A 23,272-nucleotide genomic window follows, 5' to 3' on the forward strand; every position below is an offset into this window, starting at 1 on the left:
GACTTAACTACTGCAAAAAGATGGTTGTCCTTTCACGAACTCGCAGCTGTCAGAGACATCCCCAACAATCAGTACTATGCGTGGCTCCAACTCACTCACTGCTTACGGGCTGCCCTTCCTGATTTAGAGGTCCTAGTTGACGAACCGAGTCTAAGTACACTTTTGGACAAGTCCTCGGTGTTCAATTACAAGGCCTCTGTCTGGTACAAGTTGATCCAAAAGGCCTCCGGCAAAGATCCCCTGTCTTCTGAAATTAAATGGCAACATGTATTAAACTTACCTTCAGATGCCATCGACTGGTCTAAGATATGGCTAACATTCCACAAATCCATAAGATCAGCTTCTGTGCTATAGTCCATATTCTTTCTGTTACACCGTGCTGTCTGGACCCCTCAATTATCACACCAAATAGATCCATCAACTCCATCTAAATGCTGGTCTTGTGACAATGTTGATGGGACTTCAGAACATCTATTATTCAACTGTAAACACCTTGGGATTTACTGGAATAAGGTATGGGGCACAATATGCTCAATCTTAGACATTTCAGAGCCTCTCTTTCTCAGAATACTTGTACTAATGTCTCATAGTCTGACTGTTCCCCTAGATAAGCACAAAGAATCTCTCCTGACAATCATGTTGTCGTTAGCAATCCAAAATGTTATTTTTAATTGGAAACATTTGGAAAAAGTTGAATACCATGCGTGGTGGAACACACTATGTCTTCATAGTAAATATGAACGAGTTATAGCAGAAAAAAATAATGCCCTTGTAAAGTATAAGAATGTTTGGTCTCCTATACATCATTACTGTTTGAATGTGTGAATTGATATTGTATCTTCTCATTGAATCCATATAGCTCTTCTTCCACCGGAATCTGTAATACCTCTACTGCACTTCCTTAGACAAGTTCTTTATTGTCGCCTCTTACTTTACCCTGATATTATGCCTGCTTGATACTTGACTTCAATATTTTGTTTTTCTGTACATGGACCATATACTCTCTACTGTATTTATGTTGTCCTATGTATTATGTTTTTGGAAACTTAATAAAACATTTTTTTTTTAACTTAAAAAAAAAATAAAAAAATGCAGAATTGGATGTCATGCTTTTAAATATTAAACTTTGTTTTGCAGAGACTGATGGCTCTTTGAGTTTTGTAAGGGCCCCTCAGGGGCCACAAATGGATCCCAAGACAAACCTTTCCCTCCAGGCTCAGGCTTTTTTGTATTACCTCCCTTCTTTCTGGAACGCTCCTTTTGCACAACATTTGCATGCACTTGTTCAACTGCCAATTCCATAAGGGTCTTATCATTCATTGCAATTGTGTGTACATTAATCAGCCCGGAGGCCTGAAGCCATCCACTCAGAGGGAAGAAATTCTCACCATTCATACAACAGTCCCTGCTGAAATCAACCAATGCTTCCCATTAGCCTGGGCCCTGGCTACCATTTTTATACATTTTCTTCTCCTATTGGTTGCTATAGAGGATTGCACTTTTCCCTTCACAAACTTTTAGTGTGGCCATAAACTGGTTCCAGTTTCCTTTGAAGTGGCATTTTCCCAAGCTAAGATACACACACTGTTTCCCAGGACAATAGGTACCTATGATCACAGGGGCCTTGCACAAGATAAAACCAGGCCTTCCTGCAGGAGTGGAGCATCAGGATGTCCATAATTCTGAGGCCTATGTCTCATAATCCTATTTTATGACTTTGGATGCACACACTAAAACTGGGTTGTGGGAGAAAGCATCCGAGGTTTTATTTATTTGTTTATAACTGAAGAAAAACACACATACACCAGGTGGAGAGGAAGACGGGGCCTGATCAGAGAGCAAATGGCCTAAAGAAAGCCTTGGTGGTAATTAGTCATTGTCCTTAATAGATGCGAAACAGACACAGAAAAATAGTGACAAGAAAGATCAAAGCACAAGGGGAAATAGAACGTGCTGTAAAACTTGGTATCCTTGTCTTAGAAACCAGGCAAATGTAATGTGTAGAATTCCAGAGAATATTCTCCATACAATTCCCTTATGGTTCACCCTTTATGCTCTGTTACCTCATTATATCTTCAGCGGAATGGTCAAGCAAAAATAAAAATTAAATTAAAGCATAAGCTGTTGATATTGCTTATGCACTGGTAGATTGTGAAGCTGTCAAAACTGTTAACATCTGGAACTGAAAGGTCCCAATCGCCCGTCCCCCTCCCCCACCCCACTCACAAACCCCCCCCCCCCATCACCACATATAATAACTACCAGACACCAATTTTCTGGAAGATATAGGCCGCAGCCCTGTTTATTGGAATAAACAACAATGAATAACAATTCACAAATTATAACATCCGAGCTACCGTGTACAGAATCTTTTTACACTAAATCCCTAATTCCTCGCCATCCTCAGCTAAGGCCTGTGGGTGGCATGACCTTGATGCCCCTTAGAATAGCATTCTATAACGCTCGCTTCCCCCCCCCGAGCTCGCGTCCTCTTACGGCTCATCGCCAGATGAGCCCACCTCCCAAAACGCTTAGTAGCTCGGGACACCGCCGCTGCGACGTCCCTACACCCCAGCACCAACCGAACCACCTACGGAAGGGAGGGAGGGAGGGAAAACCGCCCACAGGAGCCAGAAACCTCTGACCCCAGAAGGTCCCAGCTTTTATACCCCCTCTCTCGAACCTTCCATGCCCCAACCTATCAGAAGCTCAGACAGGTCGGGACGGGAAACTTACTCTCCTCCTTTAACTAAGCTATTTTCCCGACGGGCGATAACTGGGCCCTTCAGCCCCGTATTAAATTTTGCCCGTCGAGACTAGTTCTCGGGCTTACACTTGCTTTGACTGTAGCTCCATTTCACTGCACCCCCCCCCTTAGAAGTTTCAGCCCTAGGTGACTGCCTTCTTTTGCCTAGTAGTTCAGCCAGCCATACCTTGATCTCACCAGGAGTATGGAGGTTCTCTCTCTTCTTCTTTACTGATATTTTATGTGGAAATCTTACTTGTATGCTCTTTGGAAGCCAGGAGGAGGAACCAAGAAAAAAAGAGAACCTAGTGAGCTCTGTTTAGCCTGCTTACATTATTTATTTATTGGGCTTAATTGACTGCCTTTTTCATGAAGAGATTCATCCATCGAAGCAGAGAGATTTTGGAATCAACTTAGTGACAGAATTTTCCTGTCCATATTGGAAGTTTTGAAAAACCAGCTCATCATCTTGCTTCTCAGTTAAACACGCATTAATAAGTAGATTTCAGTGAGTTCCCTGAGGAAGACATCGGAACGTGGTCCCCGTCGGGGCCCTTAAGACCCTTTGAGAGAAGTGTTTGACTTAGGTTTTTTGGTTCTTTTTTCAAGTTAAAGAAAATGTAAATTTATAAGAAAGTCACTAACCACCCTCTTTTACTAAGGTGCGCTAACCGAATAGCGCGCTAATCGAATTAGTGCGCGCTAAACGCTAACGCGTCCATAGACTAACATGCATGCATTAGCATTTAGCGAGCGCTAAATTGATTAGCGCACCTTAGTAAAAGAGGGCCTAAGAAATAGTCATAGAAACATAGAAAGATGACGGCAGAAAAGGGCCATAGCCCATCAAGTCTGCCCACTCTACTGACCCACCCCCCTAAGTCTACTCTCCTAGAGATCACACACCTAATGACCCAATTCCTTAACTCGACCCTCGTAGGGAATTGGGTCATTAGGTGTGTGATCTCTAGGAGAGTAGACTTAGGGGGGTGGGTCACATTGACACACATTGACATATATGCAGTGATTGGGTGGTGGGTCCTTCAATAGGGACATCGTCCCTGGAAGGGCTTCATGTCTCTGAGCATACGTTATAGTATTGAGAATACACGTTTTCTCATGGTTTAGTTTTTCCAACATTTTTATCACACAAGAGATCATTCAGTTCAGGCTCACAGTCTTAGCCAGTGACTGGTGCATGAGATAATCAGGTTAGTCATTCCGCCTGGACACATTCAATTCTGATGGTATTTTAGAAGATGACCTGCTGATACAAACCCTTTATAAAATTATTTTCTCATCAATTCTTTCATATATAACAATGTAGCAAGCCTCTAGCCTACAGCCACTCTAGGACTGTCTAGAAAAAAAATCTCTTCTTGGCTTCTCAATTGCAAGTCCACATTAATGAGGAAAAAGGAGAAATTGCTAAGCAAAAAAACAAAAAACCAATATAGTTAGAATTATAACATTCCTTAAGGTACCTTGAAGCTAAGACCCTTTAATGTATAATCCCCCAACTAATTAACATTTAAATAGAAATGATCGGGAAATTCACTTGATGCAAAGCCTTTTCTAAAATACCCGCAAGAGCACATATTACAAATACACACTTCGAAAGCCCAGCCGCTTACACATGGAAGTGGAGTTTTGCAGCTTTCACATATACAGTCCTGTAAAATGGTGCCATTTCCACATGGATAATAGCTGTCAGTTTTACAGATCTCCCGGTGTCAGTGCCACCAATTAAGCAGTGAGGCTGAAATGTTAACAAGGTTTACTTTTTGACATTAGCAACGGGGATTTTAGCATTAGCAATGGTGAAATTAGCAACGGGGATTGAGGAGAATAACTCCTTTAGGCCTTGATTCTATTCCTGCATTTGTATACCGTTTGCTCCAATAGAGATCAAAACAGTTTATAAAAATTTCAACATATTATATTGCCTTTACAAACAGCATATAAAATAAATTGCTGTTGAAATGTTTCATGCTGCACTGATTATTGTTGTGACCCACCTCAAACTCCGCATCAGAGGATTTGGCTGAATGTAAGACCATATTTAACATAGTTTATTTACCTCCCTCCCCGTTTACTAAACTGCAATAGCGGTTATTATACATTGCCACTGGCCCAATACCTCAACCGCGTATAATAGAGATCCTATGAGCATCGGGAGCAGTGCAGAGCATTCAGCGTGGTTCCCTGCGCTAATAACCGCTATCGCGGTTTAGTAAAAGGGGGGTTATTTTTTTATAACTGCATATTTTTATTACTGTAAGTAATAAAAAAAAGTGGTGCACAATCTAAAAAAAAATACAATGTAAAACAGAGATAACAAAGGAAGTACAATTCTTTTAATAGGAAAGAAGCAATCATTTAAAAAAAAAGGTTCATAATTGACTAGTGCTCAAGGAACTGAGGTATTGGGCCAGTGGCGTAGTGAGGGTGAGAGGTTCCTGGGGTTGTGATGCCTCTCCCCTGCCTTCTTCTCAGCCCCCCCACCTCCACACGCTCCTTCCCTGCCTCCTCCTGTCGCACGTGCGCCGCTTCCCTTTCCCCATACCTCTGTAACATTCCTGGCGTGAGCAGCAACCCCTAAACTGCTGTTGCGTCAGTGTTGGCTCTTCCTCTGATGTCACCTCCTAGGTGCGGGTCCAGGAAGTGATGTCAGAGGAAGCGCCAACACTGTCGTGGCAGCAGGTTGGGAGGTTGCTGCTCGTACCAGGAATGCCGCTTTTACAGAGGCACAGGGGGAAGGGAAGCAGCGTGGCAGTGAAGGGGTGGGGTGGAGAAGGAGCAGGGGGCAGAGAGGAGGATGGGTGCCACTGCATCGAGCTATCAGTTAGAAAATGCTTGATTAAAAAGCCATGTTTTATTGGCAGATTTAAAATTTCCTGAGTTGGGATTTGCTACGTAAATTAGGGGGAAGAGAATTCCAAAGAGCTGGGGCTTTGAAGAAAAATACTGCATATTTGGTAGATTCTAACGGGTAAATCAACAAGTTGGCAATAGTAATCCGTGGTCAACTTGAAGCGGATGAGAGGGCATATAGGAAACTGTTAACCGATAAAGATATTCAGGCAATTAGTGAAGAGATTTAAAAGTTAAGAAGAAAATATATATATATATATATTTTTTTTAATAGATCTTTATTTGATGTGTTCTTCAGTAGGGAGCCAATGATATTTTTGAATAATGGTGTCGCATGAGCATATTTGCTAACCTTGCATAATAGATGGAATGTGCAGTTTTGGAGAGTCTGAAGATTTTTTAATAAGTGTTTTAGCTATTTCTGAGTAAATTATGTTCCATTAGTCCAATTTTGTAGTAAATAAAGCTATAGGCTAGCAAAAGTTTGAAAATTAAAAAAGAGATGCAGTGTGCACAGTTGTCTAAGAGTACAGAAGCAGGATTTGCACATTCCAGAGATTTGAGGAGAAAAAGATAGTTGAGAATCAATAAGGATCCCTAAATATCAGAATGTGTCAACAGGTTTAATCTTAAATCCATGTAGCAAACCATGTTTTAGAGTAGGGTAAATGTCCTGTAAGCCAGCAAGCTGTAGTTTTACCAGTGTTTAAAGCAAGATTGCGATTGAGAAACCCAAGTAGAGATTTTTTTCTAGACAGTTCTAGAGTGACTGTAGGTTAGAATGAACAGAAGTAGTATAGAAGGAGCATATCATCATACATGTGAAGTGATAAAGCAGAGGATTCTTTGTGTAAGATGATTCAGAGGAGCGATAAAAAGATTAAACATTAGTGGTGATAAAATGGATTCTTGAGGGACTCCACAATAAAGTCTTACATTCAGATGGTTGTGAAGAACTGTTGGTAAAGGCTTTAAATGTTCTATGTTTGAGATAAGAAGGAAACCATGAATCGTAGGAAAAATAGCTTACGACAACACTGGAAACTCGCTGGACTAAGTGTATACCTCTTGATGGAGACTACATTGTTAACTTGCTTTTTTACCAAACTTTTCAAACCACTCTCACATGCTCTTTATAAATTTGGAATACTGGTGTAGACTTTAGTCTCACCCAAACCACACCCCCTTTAATCTCTGCATGGTGTGGAGCTCCACATTTCTGAAATCATATTTATATATGTATGTGCAAATGTCGCCAATTAAAGAGGGATATTTTTCTAAAATAATGGCCTAAATAAACTACCACAGTAGCTAATTATACATATATTTATTTAAATTTCTCCAGAATTCTACTGTTCAACGGCTCCCCCTTCTGCTTCTATTCCTTTCTCTCCTCTCTTCTACCTTCCAAAGTATTTAGATCAATGCTGTCTTGTTAAAATGTTTATTTTATTTTTATTTTTCCTCTAACTCTACTTTTCACTTCTCTATTACCCTCCAGGTACTTTAGTTAGATTGTGAGCCTTCGGGACAGTAAGGGAATTTTTCAAGTACCTTTCTTATTTCTAATCTTAATGTATATTTTCTGTAAACCGCTTAGAACCTAACGGATGTAGCGGTATATAAGAAATAAATTACATTACATTACATTACATATTTCACCCTGTATTCACAACCATTATTTAAATATGGATGACCCGGGCCTACATAGAGTGGTGGTCAAGGCTGTGGTTACCTTGCTGGGCAGACTGGATGGACCATGAGGGTCTTTTTCTGCTGTCATTTACTGTGTATTAGTTTCATATATGTGTCCAAAGGTATCAGCACTTCCTTTATCTCTCTAATTATGGTTCATTTTTTTTTCCAATTAGATTTTGCGAGGAGAGCACTAATTGGATTAGAAGTCTAAGGCTTAACATAACTAGAGATTACAAGCCAGATGCAGGAAGATTTATTTCCTCAAAAGTGCATTTTCATTATGTTTTGGCTCTCTCTCACAGTCCTATGATTAGTTCATTTTTATAAAGCTTTAATTCAAGGCAATAAATACATATGGTGAAGCGGAGAAAAGAACGATTGTAAGCTTAATCAGGTTCTTTGAAAAGAGAGAATTGTAACAGCTGTGTTGGAATTCTGCTGTAAGCTTAATCAGGTTCTTTGAAAAGAGAGAATTGTAACAGCTGTGTTGGAATTCCGCTTTTACCAGTATTTTGTACTCCTGTAAGAAGTAGCAAACAGCAAAAGATTATGGAACCTTTTGGTGCTATTTGCATTTTGCAGTTTTGTCTCCAGTAAGAAGTGCCTTGGGAGCTTTCCTGTTTATAGGCCTGAGGTATTTTATTCAGGGTTAGCTCAGAGGAAGCATGCCACATATTCAGCTAACTACACCATTCCTTTCTCACCTACAGCACCCAGTGTGTGGAAATTCCCCATTCAAGTTCTATCCAACATCAATCCTACTGTAAATGCACATGAGTTGAGTCTCTTTCATATGAAAGGAAGCTCTGGAATGAGAAGGCATAGGATGAAGTTAAGAGGTGATAGGCTCCGGAGTAATCTGAGGAAATACTTTTTTACAGAAAGGGTAGTAGATGCATGGAACAGTCTCCTGGAAGAGGTGATGGAGACATTGAGGCCCTGATTCTCCAAAAGTGCGTCCCGATTTTAGGCAGCTGTAGGCGTCCTACAGCTGTCTAATCAGCCAATCGGGATGCACGTTTTTTTAAAAAAATGCTCCCCATGCAGGCCGCCTATATTGAAGGCGAGGCCCGCAAGACACCTAGGCCCTGATTCTGTATAGGACGCCCGGGAGAGGCGTCCTATTCAGAATCGGCCTACACTAAACCCCGATTCTGTAACCGGCGTCCATGTTACAGACGCTGGTTAGAGAATCGGGTTAGATTAGACACGGCCTGCTACACTTATCGCGGCAAGGGATCTCTCTGCAGCTATAAGTATAGCGGGCCACGGCCCCCTGACCGATCGCTGGCAGGAGGGTGCCCAAACCCTCCTGCCAGAAGATGCCTCCCCCCCCGACACTACCGACCGCCCCCCCCTGACATTACCGATCTCCCCCCCCCCCCCCCCCCCCGACAATATCGATCGCTGGCAGGAGGGTGCCCAATCCCTCCTGCCCGAAGACGCACCCCCCCCCCGGCGCTAACAACCCCCAAACCTCCACTCCACCAAACCTGTTCTTAAGGCCAGATGGGTCTTGCACTCCAGCCGGCAGGCACGCCTCTACTTACAATGTAGACCAGCATTTTGCTGGCCTACATTTTAAGCTTCTTCTCTACTAGGGAGACGCATAGGGCCGCCTAGGTTCGCCTAAGGCCCGCCTAAGGCCCTTAGACGAGCTTAGGCATCTTGCGGATCTCCCTAGGCTCCCGGAGGTGCCTTCAGGCCTGCCTGGGGAGCATTTTTTTTTTTTTTTTAAACGTGCATCCCGATTGGCTGATTAGACAGCTGTAGGACGCCTACAGCTGCCTAAAATCGGGACGGCATTTTGGAGAATCAGGGCCTGACTGTGTCTGAATTCAAGAGGGCCTGGAATAGGCGTGTGGGATCTCTCGGAGAGAGAAAGAGAAAATGGTTACTGCGGATGGGTTACTGCCATTTGGCCTTTATCTACCATCATGTTTCTATGTTTCTTACTGTACTTCTGAGATCTGAACCCAAAGTGGTATGGATATAGTCTTTCACTGTATATAGTATGAATGTTGGTTGTTCTATAGAACCACCATTATTTCCTTTAGCAAGATCACCTAAAGAGGAACATTCCAGAGTCCATGCTCCTAAGGTAATTGAGGTAGACATCTGTCAGCCACTGGGCAGGAGTCCCTTCTCAGGTTTTTTGGAGGGAAGAATGAAACCAATCTGTATTAAAAAAACCCATGCTCCTCTTTCCTCCAAAGGAGTTAGAGGAGCAGGAATGATTGTGGAGAGGCACTGCAGACCCTGGGGTGCTGTATCTTAGATGACCAACTAGGTCACCTGCTAAAGACTGCTACCCCACAATCTAGCTGGGACCAAACTACTTCACTTTTAGATGCCTGGAAAGTAGGAAGAGAAGCAATCTCAGAACTGTGAGTGAAATCTGTGACCCAGATGCATCTCAGGAAACTCAACACTGAAATGGAAGGAGCCTCTCTCCCAGGTGCACCTCTCACATCCCAATCACCCAGAACTATTTGTTCTCTGAGGGAGGAGAGCATGCTGGAGCTATACCCCTTTGTATTTTAGACATCGTAAGAAGGTTTGGAGTTGTTTAGTGTTGGTACCAGATTCCCTGAAGGTATACACTTATACACTGTAGAGCAGTGTCTCTCAAACTTTTTTAGCTCTGGCACACTAAATGGAGCAAATGTTTTTCACGACACATTATAATTGAAACTGTAAAATTGCAAAACTAACAAAAAATTAAAATTTGAGAGTTATTTATTTAAAGTTTTTACGCTATGTATGGGTAATTGTAACAATGGTGAAACTAAATAGAATAGAATTGCTAATCAATGTGATGGATGTCTTGTTTTTGAGTACAAATTAACTCAAAACGCGGCTCAATAGTTGACAAGCAAACACACATTTTATCAGCCACCATCTGCAGAGATTCTCTTGTTTTCAATTTAATTTCTGTCAGAGCTTAAAATCCAAGTTCACAAAGATAAGATGATCCAAAAGGTAACAAAGCCTTGATTGCTTTGTTGCTCAAGTTTGGATAACTACTGCATAAAAAATAAAAAAATTACTTGCCATTATTTTTCAAGGACCAATCACGTCAAAGAATAATGCTTGTCTGGGCAGTTGTATCCTTAAATACAAAGACACTCATAACATTGACAAACGCTTGCCTAGGTGATGTACATGTCATCTATTCTAGTGTATACTTATGAAGGGAATTTTTAAAAATAAAGTAAAATTCTGGACTCTCCCATGGCACACCCGGAATCTCTTCGGGACACACCATTGTGCCATGGTACAGAGTTTGAGAGACACTGCTGTAGAGCCCAGTTTACATAGAGCCTATGGAGATTCTAACTGCAAACTCCTGTGGTTCTATCAGAGTAGTATATCGTGTTTTTTGCTCCATATGACACACTTTTCCCCCCCCCAAAAAAAGTGGGTGAAAAAAGGATGCATCCTTTGGAGCGAATACCCAAATCTCCCCTCCCCCCCTTCCCGGTTACTTTATTTAGACCGCAGTCCGCCCCTTGCCCGCCACTGCTGCTGCTGATGGTCGCTCGCTGCCACCAAAAGTAGAGGAAGGGAAAGGCCAGGTGGGTGCAGCGATACCACACCGCTGGCCCAGAAGCCTTACCCCCGACATCAATTCTGACGTTGGCAAAAAGCGCTTCTGAGCCAGGAGATTCACTGGTGTGCTACCAAACACTATTTTTCCAGGCTTCTTTTTGTGATATTTTTCTTTTTACCTTTATTACCATGGACCCCTGATGAAGGTTGTCCGAAACACGGACCGTGTTGGGTCCCCCGTCTGGTAAAGGTTTTTAGTTAAGATTTATTTGTCAAAATAAAATTTGCCTGCACCGTGTACAAGTCTGCAGTTTTGGTTTGTTTGCTCTGGTCTGTTTTTTCACTGCAGACGAAGTTGGACCTCTGGTTCTTTTATTGTTTTGTTGCTTTCTAGATAAGGTCTAGTCATCATCTAGCCCTAGGCAAACACATATGACCAATGGCTAGGCAGGCTTGGCTAAAGACAAACTTCCAAGCATGACACAGGTTTTATACCTGGGGGGGGGGATTAGTCCCTTCCCCTTTTTGTAATAGTGGGCCAAAGGATCCTCCTCCTGTCTGAACATCTGTTGAGTTCGTGAGGATCCATACAGTTTCCAGCAGAGGCAGACGCTAATGACCCACCTCAGAGCTATCTAAACTATCGTTGTAAGTGATACACTTTCAAGGATTGTATTTATATCCTATTATATCCAGTACTAGGACTAGTGAGAGAGGATGGTGAAGTATGTACAGGAGTAAGAGGCGAATCATGAACTTGGCTTTCCCTCATGATTAAGGGTAAGGCAATAAAGATTCAGATTTCCTTTTTATATTTGTTGACTTTGCCTTGCACTGCCTCTGCCACATTTTACGTGGTTTTAGTAAATAGTTCAGAACACCAGCTGTGGTGTGGACTGGGTTATTGAGTGAGTAGGAATGCTGCTCATGGCCTCCTGGTAATTACTGCTCCCAGCTCAAGAAAATACTGTTATGTGAGGTCTCCATCTAAATCTGGGCATACACTTGTGTCTATTTTGCACTTATAACAAGAGAACTAACACCAAAGAAACTTGAGAGAATAGAGGAACCCACAAACGGTCCAACAGGAGAAGAGAGAAAAGAAAAAATCTAGAGAAGTGCTTCAGGCCCAATGACTTCAAACTATATTTCTAAATTGCTTTTACTTTGACCGAGCTTTTGATTCTTTCTATTGGGAACTGTAAATACCTGTATTTGTGCCTTTGTCTTTTACTCCATCCCGCCCAAATCAAAGGCCTTGAACTTTGCCTTCCCCTTTCAACCAGGACCTTTTATTACTATTTTGTCGCTCTGGTCTGTATCCTTTCTCTCACTCATTAAAGCTTCCCAGGGCTGTGAGCTAGAGGTTGTGAGATCAAACCCTGAGCACGTCACATAATCCTCCAGTGCCCACCGCTTTGAATGTCAGCTTTGAAATGCCAAAGCAACAGAAAGGTGGTCTACAAGACCTCATTCCCTTTCCTTTCTGTATGACCTCTGTGGTGACCCTCACCTTCTCGTGAGAGGCCAGCGACACACATAACTTGCTCTTCCCAAAAGGCCTGTGTGAGTTGTTAGGAATGACTTCACGCATTTCTCTGTATTGAAGAGCTTAGGGTGTCTTAACTTCCATGTGCCAGTTTGGTATAAGGTATAGATAAATTGTAAAGACCTACTTTACATATTAAATTACAGGCATTATTAAGACTTCCTTCCATTGGAGTTCCTTTCTTTGTTTTTAATTCCCGTAAACCGTGTCGAGCTCCACTTCCGTGGAGATGACGCGGTATATAAACTTAAGGTTTAGTTTAGTTTAGATATACAGCTGGTAGTGAAGAGCATTTTTATAGCTGGTGCCGGCATTATTACTACATATTACTTGTGTAACGCTGCTAGACAAGTGCAATGCTGTACAATATTCAAGAAACAGTCCCTGCTCAGTAGAGCTTACAATCTAATCAAACAGGACCAGTAGGGGACTAAGGAGTTTCTCAGGCATGGGAGCTCTATAAGCAAGTGGCATTATTCCCAGAAATTCAGTGCTGGGTCATGTCCAGGCATTGGCATTGAATATCTGGGTTTGTGCGGCCAGCCGTTAAGCGTAATATTTAGCACTTAACTGCATAAGCGATACAACATCAAGGCAGGACTAACTTTTATTCCATCTTAGGCGGTTAAGTGCCACTGAATATCGGTGGATAACCTCGAACAAGTGATTTAACCAACCAGGAGCCATTTCTGATTGAATATTGACCCATTGGTTGTTGTATAACAAAATGCTTATATTGCTATCCCTTCATATTTATGGTAGTGAACTCTCCAATGAAGGACTTTCCCATCTATTCATTCTTGTTTACCTCTCTCTGCAGTCCATATGACTCTTGCTGCACTTTAAAATGACATTTGCTTTTTTTTTTGCATTATTGTAGTAGGTGAAATGACATCCTTTCTTATTTCCCAGGTAGTACTTCCAACGTTTATTTTGGAGAAGCGATCTCTGCTGGAAATGTACGCTAATTTCCTGGCCCATCCCGAGCTCTTTTTGTGCATTGCTGCTGGCTCGACGCCTGAGGAAAGAATGATCTGCTTTGTGGAATATTACTTGACAGCCTTTCATGAAGGTCGAAAGGGAGCGGTTGCCAAAAAGCCCTATAATCCCATTATAGGTGAAACATTTCATTGCTCCTGGGACGTACCTAAAGACAAAGTGAAATCCTTTAGAACTAATAGTGCTCCTACAGCCTCTAAAGAAGGAGCTGTGGGCCTTGGCCAGGATCAGACGGAGAAATACAAGCTGAGATTTGTGGCTGAGCAAGTGTCCCATCATCCTCCAGTGTCTTGCTTTTATTGCGAGTGCAAGGAGAAGAGAATGTGCGCCAACGCTCACATATGGACCAAAAGCAAGTTTTTGGGAATGTCCATAGGTGTTTCCATGGTAGGTGAAGGTAAGGCATTGTTTTGCTGCTCGTATCAAAATGTTTTTACACTGGTACAAAGGAACATTTTATAGTGAAGGAAAATAGTGCTGTGTGTCTATTTCTCGGATAGGTTTTAAGGGCAGGGTGGTAGAAGGACATGGTTAAGCGTGACATCTTTCAGCACTTTCAATGCATAATTGAAATTTACTTGCAGCGTTTTACATATTCAAAATAGGGAAATAATAAATAGAGCAGGTACAAAATTGTGGACATCTACTTTGGCAAAAATAACAGCTTCCAAACCTTTCCTGTGCTCAACTAAGGAGGAAAGTTATCAACATAGGCTCGCGTTATTTTGCCACTAACTCGTGCTGTTTTAGCACAGGTGACAACAACAAATAAAAAATCCAACTTAACTGCAGTCAAATATCAAACCAAAGAACAAAAAAAGCAGCGACTGCAGTGATGATGAACAGGATGCCAAGATTTTATTAAACAATCATAAAACACATAAAACAGGGGTCCAAACGCATGTCAGAACAAAATGACCTGATGGATAACAACTGAATGAAAGCTGGAGACAGTCCAGTCTTATCAGTCCTTTTGCAAACAAACTGTTTTATGTGTTTTATGATTGTTTATTAAATTTGGCGTCCTATACATCATCACTGCAGTCTCTGCTCTTTTTGTTCTTCGTTTTAGCACAGGTCCCATTTTATGCAGTAAGATCTGATTACTAATAATTGGAGTTAATAGTACAGTATCGCAAAACAAGCAGCTCATTTTTCTGTTGTACAACCCAAGTGGTTCACGTATTATGATTGCAAGGATTGCTTCCCTCGGAATTTTCATTTGAGATGACAGCCTTAAGATACAGGGCCTCTTCTATTAAACTGTGCTAGCAGTTTCTAGCGCGGGGAGCCACGCTGAATGGCCCACGCTACACCCGATGCTCATAGAGTTCCTGTGAACGTCAGGAGTAGTGCGGGCTATTCAGCGTGGCTCTCTGCCCTAAAAACTGCTAGAAAAGGGGGATAGTGACTGTCTATGGCAGGGGTGTCAAAATCCCTCCTCAAGGGCCGCAATCTAGTCGGGTTTTCAGGATTTCCCCAATGAATATGCATGAGATCTATTTGCATGCACTGCTTTCATGGTATGCTAATAGATCTCATGCATATTCATTGGGGAAATCCTGAAAACCCGACTGGATTGCGGCCCTCGAGGAGGGACTTTGACACCCCTGGTCTATGGTATGTTCTTGACATATCATTTTTCTGTTGTACAACCAAAGTGGTCCACATATACAGGTACTTCCTCTGTCCCTAGTGGGCCATGGAGGGTTAAGTGACTTGCCCAGGATCACAAGGAGCTACAGTGGGAAATAAATATAAAGCATTTACATAATGTAGATTAGCACAGAAACATAATAGCACAGATGATTCCTGGCCACTGCCAACCTGATGGTTTTTGGGAAGTTGTGTCAACCTGGTACTCTGTGGCTTGCAGTGTTGTTAAATTAGTTTACTAATTGTTAAAGGGCTCCTTTCTCATCGTCCTTGTCTGCTCTGTCAATGATGACATAGGCATGGGATAAGTTATGGAGCAACTTGTTGCAGGTCTGGATGGACACCAGTTCCCTTTTAGGATCTTGAGGCGATTCTTCATGTGTAATTTTATATGGTGGAAGATTTAATAAGAGGCTTTGTATGTCCTTACAGCAGGGTATACACGTGAAAAATCCTTCATAGTGATTAAAGTTACAACCTCCGCACCCGGAGGTTGTGGGTTCAAACCCCGCACTGCTCCTTGTGACCTCCATTGCCCCAGGTACATTAGCTAGATTGTGATAGATAGGGGAAAATGCTTGAAGTACCTGTATGTAAAACCACTTTGAGTTCGGTTGTAAAACTACAAAAAGGTGATATTCAAGTCCCAAACCCTTTCCCATAATTCTATACCCATAGGGCCTGATTCTATAAACAGCGCCAGTCAATGCAGTTGACAATCAACCTGTAGGTGCTGCTTATAGAATCACACTCAGTCGTGCCAAGGTGTACTTAGGCGCCGATATATTAGGCCAGGTTTTTACCTGGCCTAATTTACTGACACCTAAACACAACACCTAGCCTAAGTCGACCATGCCTATTCTCCACCCCCTTACCATGCCTACTTTTCAGGTAGGCATCGCAGGGCGCCTCAACTTAGGCGTCGCTAGGCATTGTTCATTATTCCACATGAAACTTAAATTGATCATTAAAATACATTTATAATCGTTTTTTAATGGTGCGGTCAATTACCGCGCCATTTAAACCAATTAAACACAATTTAGTTCTTTGCGGTATTTAAGCATCCGTGATTAGGATGCCTAGCAGCGCTTAACCTAGGCAAAATGAAGAAAGATACACAGACCAAATCTTTTGACAGAAATTCTTTCCGTAGTACTTACTAACCCTAGTTATGGTGCAGTCTCCAATATAACGGGGGTCCCGCGAGAGCTGATTGCAGCCATTTGGAGATCGGCGTGGGCCCAGGCAGGAGTGTGGAGGACTTGATCTTGATCTCTCTGCACTACTGGCTGGGAAATTCGCTAGACCACCAGGTACGACTGCGAGCGGGTGGGATTAAAGTTGTAGCAGTGGTAGAGTTTTTTTAATATGCGTCACTTCTGGCCTGTGCGCCGCTGGCTGGGAAAGATGGGAGAAATTAAAAAAGGTACCGAGGGGGGATGATTAAAGGTACGGTGGGGGGGGGGCATGTGGTATGGGGGGGATAATTTAAGGGATTCATAGTCTGTTGCTTGTGAGACACCAACGCGCCGACAATTCAGCGCAAGAAAGAAGCGCACCATGGAAAAACTTAATTTTAAAGAGCTCCGAAGCGGGGTGTGAGTGGGGAACCCCCCCCCCCCCACTTTACTACATAGTGTTTGCGCTGCTGTTGAGGAGGGGTTTGTGGGATTGGAACCCTCCATTATAGAGAAAACAGAACTTTTTTCGATCTTGGGGGGAAAAGTTCCGTTTTCTGTATAATGTGGGGGTTGCACCCCCCACACAGCCCTGTCAGAGCTCTTTAAAATGACGTTTCCCTTCAGTGCGCTTCTTTCTTGCATTGAATTGTCAGTGCTGGCTTGTTGGCGCACTGGTGTCTGACGCGCGATTATCCCGTCACCATTTAAGGTACTGGGGGCATGTGGGGTATGGGGGATGATTTAAGGGATATGGGGTATGATTTAAGGTACTGGGGGCATGTGGGGGTATGGGGGATGATTTAAGGTACATGGGGGATGATTTAAGGTACTGGGGGGGGGGGCCTGCCTGTCTGCCACTAGGCCTGCTTACCTGTCACTAGGCTACTAGGCCAGCCGACCTGCCTGCCTGTCACTAGGCCACTAGGCCTGCCTACCTGCCACTAGGCCTGCCTACCTGTCACTAGGCCTCTAAGCCTGCCTACCTGTCACTAGGCCACCAGGCTGGCCTGCCTGCCACTAGGCCTGCCCTGGCCTACCACTAGACGACCAGAGGGGGGGAGGGGTGCAGGGTACAGAGCCTGGCAGGGAGGGGTGACAGGATGCAGAGCCTGGCATGGAGAATTTGGTTCAGAATGGGTTTTTTTTTCTTGTTTTCCTCCTCTAAATCTAGGGTGTGTCTTATGGAGCGAAAAATAGGGTAGTAAATAAAATCTCCAGAGATTAAGGAATCCTCTTCCTTTAGCCGTGCAAGTTTAACATGCTCGGGAATAAAAGACAGGAGTCTCCAATTCTGCTGTGTCCAGGGACACAGTATGCATCTCTAGAATTAGAACTGCAAGAAATATGATTTGTTCTGGTGCTCTAGATTAACCCTCTCTTTTACTAAGGTGCGCTATGCTTTCTAGCACTCGCTAAATAGTGACGCGTGCTAAACGCTAAACGTGCATGTTATCTTATAGACGCGTTAGCAGTTAGCGCATGCCGTTGATTTAGCGTGCGCTAAAACGCTTAGCGCACCTTAGTAAAAGAGGGCCTAAATCCTTAAAGTGGAAATGAGTCAAATGCAATTTCTGTGTATCCTCCAATTGGCAATGGAATCTCTTGGATAAATAACTTATTGTATGCTTCTGTTCTTCCAAAGCTGCGGATGTACCCAACACTCAGTCATGGGATAACATTCTTATTCATTCTCTTGTCATTTCAAAAATTGACTATTGTAATGCTCTGCTTATAGGAATAGCACAAAAAGAAATTAAACGATTACAAATGATACAAAACACATCTATTAAACTTATTTGTAAAGCTAAAAAATTCGACCGTGTAACACCCCTTCTTAAAGAAGCTCATTGGCTACCAGTTGCCCATAGAATATTATACAAACTTGGTCTGCTTACTTTCAAATCTCTTTTTTTTTAAAACTCCAGCTTTTATTCACAAATTATTAATACCTTACACTACCAACAGAACATTAAGATCTGCAGAACAACATTTATTATCTATCCCATCTTTAAAAATAATAAATACGCGCCGTCAGTTTATGTTCTCCGTTATTGCTCCCCAAACCTGGAATTCTTTCCCCTATTCACTTAAGAGAAGAAACTAACATAGAAAATTTCATAAGTAAATTGAAAACTTTTCTCTTCAATGATGCATTTATAAATTAATTATAACTTGATTTTCAAAAAATCAGAAATCATTTTTTTTTTCTCTCTTTTTTCCATCTCCCTACCCTCCCTTATGTACTTTCCCTATATGTCTCTCCAGACTTTTAATACAATGTAAATTCTCCCCTAATTCCTTATGTTTCCAATTTTGTTGCATTTGTCTTAAGTTGAGTTTGTTTTATTTATTGTAGTAATAATTTTAACAATGTAATTTTATCAAAATGTACATCGCTTTGAATTCGGATAAAGCGATTAATCAAATTTTTATGAAACTTGAAACTTGATATACCACACTTTAGAAGAAACAGAGAGTCCTTGCAGTGGGAAACTAGCTCTGAGTTCTGATATCCCCAAACTACATCTTGCTGTACATCCTGAGTAAGAAAGTGATTGGAAGGGACCCCTGAGCTAGAGTAGAGAATGGCAGGGGGACAAATTTTCCCCATCCCCACAGGAACTCAAGATCGTTGTCCCGTCCCCGCGAGTTTTGTCGCTGCCCCTGCCCCATTCCTGTAAGCTCTCACCTACCCCCTGTTTTACTAAGGTGTAGCATGTGCTAAATCTACGCACGCGCTAAACGCTAATGTGTCCACAGACTAACGTGCACGCCTTAGCATTTAGCACGTGGTTAGTGCGCACTAATATTTAGCGCATCTAAAATTCTTAGCACACCTTAGTAAAAGGAGCCCTTAGGATTTAAAAATGTCTGAGGCTTGTGCGCCTAAGGACAGAGCTTGACGGACAGGGACGGGAAAATGAGTTCCCGCGGGATGGGGAAAAATTTGTCCCAGTGTCGTTCTCTAATCTAGAGATGTTTTTTTCTGTTGTTAATAATAATCCTGGCAGCCTTTTTGACATTCAGAAATACGCTGAACATCTTTCACAGACACTATTGAACATTCTATTCAGCCTTGGAAGAGTCAACCCCTTCCCCTTCCCAGATATTATATAATTCACTGTTGCACTATACACTGAAAACCTGTAAAATAATTATTCATTTCAAATTAATTTTATAATAAAATCTTGCAGAATTTAGCAACTCCAAGTTTAGTTATGACCCCTAGTTGTGGAAGCACGCCATTATTTTTCCTATCTTACAAAAGCTGTGTCTATAAAATTGTAGGGAAGTTTGTTTTAGTGCTTCAGAAAATAAACACTATAATAGTTGTCTATAATAGTATTCAGAGCCTCCGCTTTCCTGCAGCAGCTCAAGGCTAGTTTCTAGGGCAAATATTAGAAAACGCTGTGACACATCTGCTTAAATTTACACATAGATTAAATATATCTTTCCAACCTTTCTTATGTCTTTTGGGAAAATTTTCTCTGCCTCTTATATCCTCTCTCATCCCTGCCTGATTTCTATCTGTTCCCAGCTGTTGCTGCACTAACACATTTCTGCCTCCCTCTTACCACTGGGCAGTTTCTTCTGTGATCCCCCCTAGCCCTGCAGGGGGGGTAGTTGCAGCTGGGTCTGACAGAAGAAACATGCAGTGGCGGTAACGGCAAAGTTATTGGAGTGAAATCAATTAATACGTTGCGCTCTAATAACTTTGCCATTACCTCCCCTACATTATGGAATTCACTACCTAACCACTTACGTAGTGAACCCGATTTAAAACAATTCAAAGTGCAGTTAAAAACATTCTTGTTCCAAGACGCCTTTGGATAACAACTGTCTTTTTAAGGACAAAACTAAAGAAAATTGTTTCTATAATAATTGTAGTTCTTCCCCTCTACCCTATTGTTTGAAGTAGGTCCGTACATTTTATCAGAGCTTTTACTTATAATTCATGTTATTTAGTATCCCTTGTTTTTATGTGTTTTTACGTAATTTTATATTGTACACATAGAAACATAGAAATAGACGGCAGATAAGGGCCACGACCCATCTAGTCTGCCCACCCCAATGACCCTCCCCTACCTTTCTCTGTGAATAGATCCCACGTGTCTATCCCATTTGGCCTTAAAATCAGGCACGCTGCTGGCCTCAATAACCTGAAGTGGAAGACTATTCCAGCGATCAACCACCCTTTCAGTGAAAAAGTACAAAAGTTATGTCTATAAAAGATACACCGCTTAGAAACCTGAATAAGCGGTTTAAAAAAATCTTTCAATAAACTTGAAACTTGTCAGCCTCTGTGGCTGAGCATAAAAGATGCAGCAAAAGGTGAGAGGGGCCAAGCAGAGACAGTGAGAAGGGACAAGAGCAGAGTTTAGTGGGCTTCTGTGACCAGAGGCAAATGCTGCGGAGGGATAGAAATTTCTTGGCAGTTGCTGTGCCTCCGACTTCATGGGAAAGTGGAGGCCATGTCGGTAACAAGGTGATAAAATTTGCAGATGATACGAAGTTATTCAGAGTGGTAAAGACACAGGAGGACTGCGAAGACCTGTAACGTGACATAAACACGCTCAAGAAATGAGCCGCGACATGGCAAATGAGGTTTAACGTGGTTAAGTGTAAGGTGATGCATGTCGGTAACAAAAATCTTATACATGAATACAGGATGTCTGGTGCAGTACTTGGAGAGACCCCCAGGAAAGAGACTTGGGAGTACTGGTCCACAAGTCGATGAAGACGTCTGTTAATGCACAGCGGCGGCGGCGAAAAGGGCAAACCGAATGTTAGGAATGATTAAGAAGGGGATCACAAACAGATCGGAGAAGGTTATCATGCCGCTGTACCAGGCCAGGGTACTCCCTCACCTGGAATACTGTGTCCAGCAATGGTCGCCGTACATGAAGAAGGACACAGTACTACTCGAAAGGGTCCAGAGAAGAGCGACTAAAATGGTTAAGGGGCTGGAGGAGTTGCCGTACAGCGAGAGATTAGAAAAACTGGGCCTCTTCTCCTTTGAAAAGAGGAGACTGAGAGGGGACATGATCAAAACGTTCAAGATACTGAAGGGAATAGACTTAGTAGACAAAGACAGGTTGTTCACCCTCTCCAAGGTAGAGAGAATGAGAGGGCACTGTCTAGTTAAAAGGAGATAGATTCCGTGCAAATGTAAGGAAGTTCTTCTTTACCCAGAGAGTGGTAAAAAACTGGAACGTTCTTCTGGAGTCTGTTATAGGGGAAAACACCCTCCAGGGATTCAAGCCAAAGTCAGACAAGTTCCTGCTGAACCAGAACGTACACAGGAAAGGCTAGTCTCAGTTAGGGCACTGGTCTTTGCCCTAAGGGCCGCTGCGTGAGCGGACTGCTGGGCATGATGGACCACTGGTTTGACCCAGCAGCAGCAATTCTTATGTTCTTATAAGGTTTTCAAGATATACAGTCAGACATTTTATAAGCTATCCTACAATATATCTCAGTGCAGATCTACTTTAATCCTTCTACGATGCTCAAGGGCTCCTCCTATACAGAGAAAATATCTGAACCAAAGATATACCGATCTCTTTGATTTTGTAGTGTAGAGGTAAAAGCAAAGGATTGTTAAGACATCATTTGATATGGTAATATAACTTACAATAAAAATATGTTCATGTTCAGTTTATTGAACATTCTAAGTATCTAACTTGTGGATTCTGTTCGTTGTACAGTATATTTTTGTGTCTCCTAAACTTTTTTAGCTCTGGCACACCAAACGGAGAAAATGATTTTCGCAGCACATTATAATTGGAATTATAAAATTGCAAAAACCAACAAAAAATTAAATTTGAGGATTATTTATTTAAAGTTCTTTAAGTCAGTGGTTCCCAACCTTGTCCTGGAGGAACACCAGGCCAATCGGGTTTTCAGGCTAGCCCTAATGAATATGCATGAAGCAAATTTGCATGCCTATCACTTCCATCATATGCAAATCTCTCTCATGCATATTCATTAGGGCTAGCCTGAAAACCCGATTGGCCTGGTGTTCCTCCAGGACAGGGTTGGGAATCACTGCTTTAAGTTATGTATGGGTAATTGTGACAACGATGAAACTAAAGTAGATTGAATAGAATTGCTAATCAATGCGATGAATGAGCTTGTTTTTGAGTGCAAATTAACTCAAAACGTGGCTCAGTAGTCAATAAGCAAACACACATTTCATCATCCACCATCTGCAGTCCTTCTCTTTTTCTTGATTTGATTTCTGTCAGAGCTTAAAATCCAAGTTTGCAAAGATAAGAAGATCTAAACAGTAACAAAGACTTGACTGATTTGTTGCTCAAGTTAGGATAACTACTGCATAAAAAATAAAAATAAAATTAATTGCCGTTAGTTTTCAAGGACCAATCACATCAAAGAATGATGCTTGTCTGGGCGGCTGTATCCTTACACACGCAGATGCTCATAATATTGAGAGAGTCTTGTGTACACAACGTACATATAATCTGTTCTAGTGTATGCTGATGAAGGGAATGTTTAAAAATAAAGTAAAATTCTGGAATCTCTCGTGGCACACCCAGAATCTCTTTGGGGCACACCATTGTGCCGTGGCACACAGTTTGAGAGATACTGGTATATTTCTAAGTCTGATAAACTTTTAGTAACCAAGAATATATCCAGTCTGTTCTTCAACATAAATACCTCATTTGAGCATGATTTAATTAAATTCATAGCAGACAATTCTTGTATTTTTGTCTTTACTATAAGGATACCTCTGCTGATTTTAAACTATTTATCTTTCATGAATTTTTTAAGCCCTCTGGTCCATTCTGTTGAATGTATTTTGAAATCCCTTTGAGCTTAATCTTTGTAGGATCTTCTTAACTTTGTCCTCTAGACCAGTGTTTTTCAACCGCTGTTCCGCGGCACACTAGTGTGCCGCGAGATGTTGCCTGGTGTGCCGTACGGTCAGGGCCGCCATCAGGGCAGTACCACCAGTCTAGGGAGAGGGGCGGTCCGCCCCACGTGGACGGGAGAGAGCTG

General features: G+C 42.1%; 1 protein-coding gene across 2 annotated transcripts in view; it reads left to right on the top strand.

The window, feature by feature from the left end:
- OSBPL10 (oxysterol binding protein like 10) overlaps positions 1–23,272 on the top strand; it is a 365,516-nt gene that overhangs the window by 314,705 nt on the left and 27,539 nt on the right. The window contains exon 8 of one of the 2 annotated variants that reach the window (XM_033930110.1): positions 13,332–13,805. In XM_033930110.1, coding sequence (XP_033786001.1) covers positions 13,332–13,805 — 474 coding nt within the window. Of the gene's footprint in view, positions 1–13,331; positions 13,816–23,272 lie in introns of both variants that reach the window. The other variant, XM_033930109.1, reaches the window with a different exon arrangement.

This window comes from Geotrypetes seraphini, chromosome 2, assembly GCF_902459505.1.
Source record: "Geotrypetes seraphini chromosome 2, aGeoSer1.1, whole genome shotgun sequence".
NCBI lineage: Eukaryota > Metazoa > Chordata > Amphibia > Gymnophiona > Dermophiidae > Geotrypetes > Geotrypetes seraphini.